General features: G+C 30.3%; 1 protein-coding gene across 1 annotated transcript; it reads left to right on the plus strand.

The window, feature by feature from the left end:
* Window positions 1-5987: 5987 nt before the first annotated feature.
* On the plus strand, window positions 5988-7177 carry LOC123266114 (segmentation protein fushi tarazu-like). Its single transcript, XM_044730144.1, has 2 exons — window positions 5988-6618; window positions 6728-7177. The coding sequence occupies exons 1-2, from the start codon at window positions 6532-6534 to the stop codon at window positions 7175-7177; spliced, it is 537 nt and encodes a 178-aa protein (XP_044586079.1). The 5' UTR covers window positions 5988-6531.
* The last annotated feature ends 691 nt before the right edge of the window (window positions 7178-7868 follow it).

Consider the following 7868-nt stretch of genomic DNA (forward strand, 5'->3'; position numbering starts at 1 on the left):
TAACCTCACTTTACTGGCACAAATCAATTGACTTATAAAGCTAACAAAACAAATTAAAATTAAAATTAAAAGTGTAATAATAAATTTTTTTCAAGCTAATATAATAAATATGGGTTGAATTCTATTTTTACCATTGCATAAATTAAATAAACTAACTGTTAGTGTTAAAACGTCGATGGCAGTGACAGCGCATATATTATAGTTTACTGCGCAGAGTATAGGTCTTGAACTGACTTATATTCTGATAATCACAATACTTGGTATTTTGATTATCAAAATATCAAGTATTGTGATTATCAAAATACTTTTTTCTCAGTGTAGCGGCAAGTTAAAAAAAAATAGAAATCGAAAAAACACTGTAACAAAATTTGAGGATTTCCAAAAAATGTTCAAGTTTAATACAATAAAACAATTAAAAATATTCATCATTGAAAATCATTTCTTTTTTTATTATCCAAAATATGACGATGAAAATAGGTTTGGATAATTTTTTTTTTTTTTATTTCAAGAACATTTAAAAACAAAAATTTTGAAAAAAAAAGTCCTAATATTCTGGTAATTAAAAAAAGCCATTTTTTTATTATAACTTTCTTTTGGCTTGGTGAAGAAATTTGAAAAAATTCTGAAAAACGTTTTTTATAGGATAAGAAAAAATATCAATATTAGAGTCAAATCGAAGGGGTTTGGGTCAAAAGTTGTCGGTTTGGCGTGTCGTCCTCAACATAATGTTATGACTGTCGTTGAGGTTTGCTGTTCATATAGTTTAAATATTAAATGTTTTAAAAGAAGGACATAGAGTCAAATTTGTAGCCAAGATACTTTTGCTGTACTTACCCCAAAGGTATAATATACATAGTGTCACGGGGCTCCTTCATTATCCGTTGAAGGTCCTCACCCTAGCCGCGGTTAGTTATCGACGGATCACAGGGCGCTGTGGTCTAGGATACTCGCGCAGTAACAATAAAAATTAACATAAGTTCCGGGGCCTAGAAAATAAGCGTTCCGCGGGTGGGGATAATTCCACACCAGGGGCAAGTGAAGTTGGCGCACCGAAAAGCGACATTGTGAAGCCGGAGCCCGAGACACCAGCACGAGATCTTGGAAAACAGGTAATTATTTATTTTCCTCTGAGTTTCTTGTGGAACCTTCAGAGCGATTAATTGAACATTTATAATTGATATTTATTGCTAGGCATTTAGCCAGCCTAAATATCCTCCAATAATTATTCTAACTATCCTGAATTTCCAGATTTAATTTACCGTTGACTAAATCCCGAGCTACGACGCAATTAACCAGATCCGAGATACCTGATAGAGCTGTGTAATTTGGCGGACAAAATTTGCCTAGACCGAAAGCCACAGAAACGACAACGGAAGCCGAATTAAAAGAAAAGAAATCGCCAAAAATTTCTCAGGTACAGAAAATTTAACCTCGGTAAATTATTGCGTCGCTCCCGGAAATTCTAGGCACAGGCCATGTTCCGTCTTCCAATCACCCTACTTGATTAATTAATTAATTATCCGAATTCAAATAAAATATCTAAATTATAAGTCGAAGTTAAAATTAGTTAAAATGAAATTTAAATAAATAAAAAAATTTGACAAGTAGAAAAATTTCAAAATTAAAAATAAAAGAGGTTAAAATTAAAATTAATATTTCTATAAAATTGGTCAAATAAGTTCAAGTTAAAATTTATAAAATCAGAAAGTTCAATATCGACAAATTTGAGTTAAATTGCGTCATTCATCTGAGCGAAATTCTGTCGATTAAATTTATTATAAATTATAAATTAAAATAAAACTAAAGGGAATTAAAATTAGAGATTTATCCGAGTTAGATTAAAATTGATTAATAAAATCAACAATTAAAAATAAATTAAAATTTAAAATGAAAATTATTCATTAAAATTAACTTTGAGAAAATATCAAAAATTTTTAAATAAAATAAAATTCTTTAATTTAGAAAATTACAATTGTCAAGCAGTAAATTAATTTATAAAAAATTACAAGCGTAAAATTGTCAACAGATCAAAATTGTTCAAAAACTTCGATAAATAAAATTGTCAAATTCCAGTATGATAAGTTTCAAAAATAATTAACATAAAAATTTAGCCTTGGAAAAATTTAGCCAAGTTGACGACTAAGTCTCAAATTCTTACTGGAATTCAAAATAGACATAAGCCGATTATTCAGGCAGTTTGAATTCGAGTAAATTTTAATTAATCTAAAATTTTGGTTGAATAAAACGCTGCTGTGATATTAATAACTAAGCGACCAAAATTAAATAAAATTATTTATCGAAGTCAAGTTAGGGACCGGGAAAATTGATTCCCAGGAAGTCATGTTGAAAAAAGTATTTAAGAATTTTAAAAATGATTGTTAATTAGAGTCAAAAGTGTGTTTGGATGAAATTATTATATTGTGTGTGTGTGTGTGTGTGTGTGTGAAAAATTAAATTTACATTATATACTCCTCGTTCACGGGCTGTCGAGGAGGTTAGTATTAGCAGGTTGTCGACTAGTGTCATGGTATCCTCCTCTGTCCTAGTCGACTTCAGGTTCCTTAGTCCCGTAGTGAGGGTCCGGGCGACAGCGAAAGGGCTAAGGACGGTTTGAACCTTGGGCAGGGGTCCGGGCGATCACCCAAGGTCAAATCTAGAGTCTGAGAGCGTGAGGGTCCTGTGGACAGCGCGACTTAGGTAGAAACTGCGGTATAGACGCTCCATATGAGGGTACCGTCAGGAATAAGCAACTATGATAGAAACTATGATATAGACGCTCCTTATGAGGGTATCGTAGGAATAAGAAACTATGATAGAAACTACAGTATAGACGCTCCTTCAGAGGGTACTGTTAGGATTAAGAAAATTTTTCGGGTATGTGAGTGTGTGTGAGAATTAAAATAGAATTTAATTATGTAAAATTAAGAAAATAAATTCATGATCAATGTCAAATCTACTTGTTATTATTTATGTCAAATTTTTATGATTTCTCTCGACCCTGTGATATCTCTCTTGCTTGGACCGGTTCTGGAAACCGTGATAAAAATTCCAGTGGCGCCCTTAATTATTAAATTTAAATAAAGGGGTGACCAAGGGACGGTACCAACCCGTTACAATAGATACATACATACATAAACATACAGTTTATGTAGATGTTTTCTCAGTCATTTAGTTTTTTTAACACAAAAACGAGATAATTTTTATACCCTACCAATAAACTTTTTATACCTGACTACTATACCCGATATTTACCGCCAATTACGATCGAAAAACTCTGTTTGCCCTTTTTCTCTATTGTTTTCAATGTTCCATTCTTGTTACTCCACGGAACTTAAATAAGTTGCACATTATTAGATAAAGAATTAAATGAGGAATAATTCTGTTACTTTTAAAGACTGATTTGATGTATTAAAAATAAAAAAAAAAAAAAACATCAAAATAAAAAAAAAATTTTCCCGTTAAGCAATACAAAAAATTTCCGTACACCGTAAACCGAAAAACTCGAGAAAAAAAGCCATTATTTGTGTCATTTTTTTTTAAGAATACGCAGAACAATAAATAGTTATCAGATTTGATCCTTTTTAATTCCAATTAATGAAAAAAAAATTTACTATTTTTTATATTTAAATATGTTTTTTACATGTATACGTAAGTTACACCAGACGCGCCTGCACGAAAAAATACATCTGATTTTTTTCAAAGTCTCGTGTTAGATGAAGCCACAAGAAAAGTGAATGTCAATTCGAATTTTCAATTACATCGTTAATAAGAAAACAAAAAATTTTTTTTATATAATAATAAAAATTTTTTTTTATATTTTTTTACTAACCAAACAAACATTATAAGTCGTGCACTTTTAGATTTTCCAACCTTTTTTTTTTTTTTTTATTTGCAATTAACGGTTAAATGTTATTATTGGCGGAAAGTGATCGTTTGGGATATTTTAATAAATCTTTAGCCGAAAAAGCTTTTTTTTTGGGGGAATATTAACAACTTTTTTTGATGACCAATTATCACTATAAAGTATTGGCAGGGTGCGAAGTATATGATGGGGAGGACTGGCGCTGATTACCATTTTTACGTGTAAATCTTATGGGAACAGCATGATTTAACGCTAATGGCGGCCACTAAAACTAAATTATTCCGTTTGATTTAAGGTAGTACCCTCGCGACTTCCGTCGTCAAAAGTTTGTGCTAGAGTGTATGGTACATATACTTTAGAGTCATTATTGACAAGCCTAAAACTTTTTGCTGTTTATGTACTTATTTTAGCCAATCACAAACGAGAAACTGATCGTTTGAAAAGTCTGGCAACACTGCGTGAGCGTTAAAATATTTTATAGTGGTTATACTGTAGTGTTTTGGACTAACTGTAGATTAACCTCTGTTTTGACACATGCGTTTATTTATTTATTTACATACATTTATTCGGAAATATAATTACAATGTCTGAAAAATTGACTTATAAAGGACGATTCATAAACAAAAGGCCTTGAAAAACGACAGAAATAAATAGCAAATATGGCAATAAACAATAGGAAAAAAAAAAATGGCAATTTTGTTTTGTTTTTTCAGAAAAATCAGTAATTGAATTTTTATGTTGATGTATTTACGGATTTAAAATTTTAGTATTTTTTTATTATTTCATCTGACTATTATTTTTATAACTTATGAAAGATTAATATATATTATTATATTCAACTTATTAACTTTTTGAATTTTTATAAATATAGAAAAATACTTATTTTCATAAAATAATCATTGTTACTTTTTTTGAAATAAATAAAATTAATAACTATAATGTTACACTTAAAGTAAATTAAACTTTTCAAATTTTTCAGCGCATGCGCGTCTCATATTTTTTTCGCGGCTCACAAAACTTGCGTTGTTGCCACAGTTTTATTAACGTATCCCCTCCTCGGCTAAAGTCTGGTAAATTTTTCATTAATTATTAATAAATATCTCTGAAACTGTGTGGTAATTATCAATGAAATTATTTCTAAAAAATTGTTTAGTTGTTAGTTAACGTTACTCTAGTTTTTTAAAAGAATCCTAAGAAAATTTTCTGAGATATAAAAATGTTTGTAGGTAAACTTTTCGATATCCCGTATACCGCAATGTAAAAGAGCGTTCAAAACTCAAACTTTGAAATTAAATATCTCTGAAACTAAATGGTCAAAAATTTTCAAATTGCGCCAATCGACGCAGAATTATATGAATATTAATCTGCCAAAGTTAAAAAAAAATCCTAAGAAAACGACTCTGGCGAGGGTACTACCTTAACATAGGAAAAGCATGAAAAATGAGGGCAGCACCATCGTGCACCTAGCCAATAGGTTTAGTGATGAGCAAAATCTGTCTTGGTCTTACGATTTTGCATTAATAAATAAACATTAAATATTACAAAGCATAAGGTTTAAAATTACAAAAGCCAAAATTTATAATTTTATATTGAAAAAAGTGTTTTGTGGCATTTACTGTAGTAAATATCAGACTATCACTTGTTATAAAAACTATAGTTTCAAACAGTAAAAAGTACTATGTCAATATTTATAGTTCAGTTTTTAACGTTGCGATTAAAATTTATTTTTTCACTTAATACATATTAAGGTTGGCATCTTTAAATTTTAAACTCTTACTAAAAAAATTTAGTAAGATTTCTTGATAATTTTTATATATGACAATATAATCTTAGAGTACGATAAACATTCAGGTTAGAATTATTAATTATTGTACTTTAACATTTAAACATTCACGTGGCTTTAATTACTATTTAAAATGGTATTTATTATTCAAATAGTATTTAATATAAATTGATTATTTCTTATTTTAGTGTAGTTTTTCCCGTTTATAATTATAATTTTTATAATTGTTATTATTTTCACAATCATTGATTATATATGTTTTTATTGTTATTAATAATTATCAATATCATGGTGATTATTTTCACTGCCTGAGTAATTTATAAACAATTTCAATAGGGCTTACATAATTTCTCGCAAAATAAAATTTGAAATTTTGTAATAGTATGTCCTCTCTGATTGGGTCATTTTTAGGACTATTTCAGCGCCACTCATCGGCAGTTTTCATTTAGTTTTATCTAGCAATACTGGATGTGGTACCTTTAGTTTTTAGGTATCCTTCGAACTATTCACCTCGTAGCAAATAGTGCTAGTGAACTGTTAAGTACACGTAAATAAAAATTTCTGTATTTTACTTTCCGATTTTAATTTATTGATAAAAAAAACGCAACGCAAAATGTCTTCTTCATACGTCAATTTTGAAAATGAAGAGCTTTTTTATCATAGCTTTGAATCACTCTTTCCGGATGTTTTTTCACCGGTATCATCCTAATTACCGCCGACTCCTGAAAGCATATCAACAGAAGAATCAATCATCGTGCAGAGTCATAATTCCGCAATTGATATAGATACACACCAGTCTGTTGAGAAGAGTGAGACGTTGAACAAAAAAACACCTAATTCAAAACGCAGAACAAGAACAGCGTTCACCAACAATCAACTTCTTCATATGGAGCAAATATATGCGCAGAATAACTACTTGTATCGTCAAAAACGGATTATTGTTGCCGAATTACTAGGTCTTACTGAAAAACAGGTATTTACAATAAATATTATTAATAATAGATTTTATTTATTTATTTTTTTAATTTCACTATACTTAATTAATTATTGAATACTAGTTATTAATATTGTTTTGTTTGCAGATCAAAGTGTGGTTTCAAAACCGTCGCATGAAGGATAAAAAAATTGGATCCAAAAAAAGAGTCCAGGACAGCGATCACGTGTTGGAAAGCTACTTAGGAATATGCGGCAAAACAAATATGGTGGTCAACCATGTTCAAGACTCAACGTACCCGACGTATAATGTTCAATACAACTTGGTTCCTGCTCCAATTGAATGTCCAGCAGAAAACCACGTGCGTCTCATGAACTTCAATAACTGCTCATCAGAAAGCGCTAACTACCCTCAATTTCAAAATTGGAACACCTACAATCAGTACCAGACTAACGTAATTCAATATCAGAATTACAATTTCACCTACGGTAGCAATATCAATGATAATAGTGACAAAAAGTCATCTACTGCGAACAGCAACTTTTACGATTATAGCTCGTGTAATTATCAACAATTTTTTTTATCAACAATATTATAACCATAATGAGCAAATACCCCAGCACGTCCTCTTTTCACTCCTGTATTTTCACTACATAATCAACCTTATTTTTCACACATTTATACATTCAACTCTTTATTATTATCACTGCGGCTGTGGACCGACTTGTGCTTTCTGTACTGTATTTACCCTATTCCTCACCCCTTTCTATCGGTTGTTGGAATAGTGGCGATGGGGAAACCACAGAGAAAACCCATGCCAGTACAGTTCGGCTACCGGAGCGACCCCCGACGGTTGGTGTTGGAACTATTCGAGCAACCGTCGGGGCTCGAACCCTCGCCTCACGGCATGATGTGCGAGCGAACTAACAGGATAATGACTTAACCCGCTCGGCCATCATGCCGCTAATATTAGAATAATTAATAACTGATGAAATTTTTCAATATTTTCGATGGAAATTTTAATTGAACTATCAGTGTTAGTCAAAGTGAAATACTTGTTACTTTTTAAAAATTATTCGACTTTTATAACAAGTTTGAGAATCAAATGTATAGAATAATTTTAATCTTCACAATTGAAAGTACTGATTCAAAAATATCGGAATCATTAGATATTAATGTAAATATTTTTTTTTAATCAATAATTAATTAATTAAGTTTTAAATTGAACACATTCAGAATTTTTGAATTTGTAAAAGTGATAAAAGTATAAATAAACGAATCTCACATTA

The sequence above is a fragment of the Cotesia glomerata genome, linkage group LG5 (assembly GCF_020080835.1).
Source record: "Cotesia glomerata isolate CgM1 linkage group LG5, MPM_Cglom_v2.3, whole genome shotgun sequence".
Taxonomy (NCBI): domain Eukaryota; kingdom Metazoa; phylum Arthropoda; class Insecta; order Hymenoptera; family Braconidae; genus Cotesia; species Cotesia glomerata.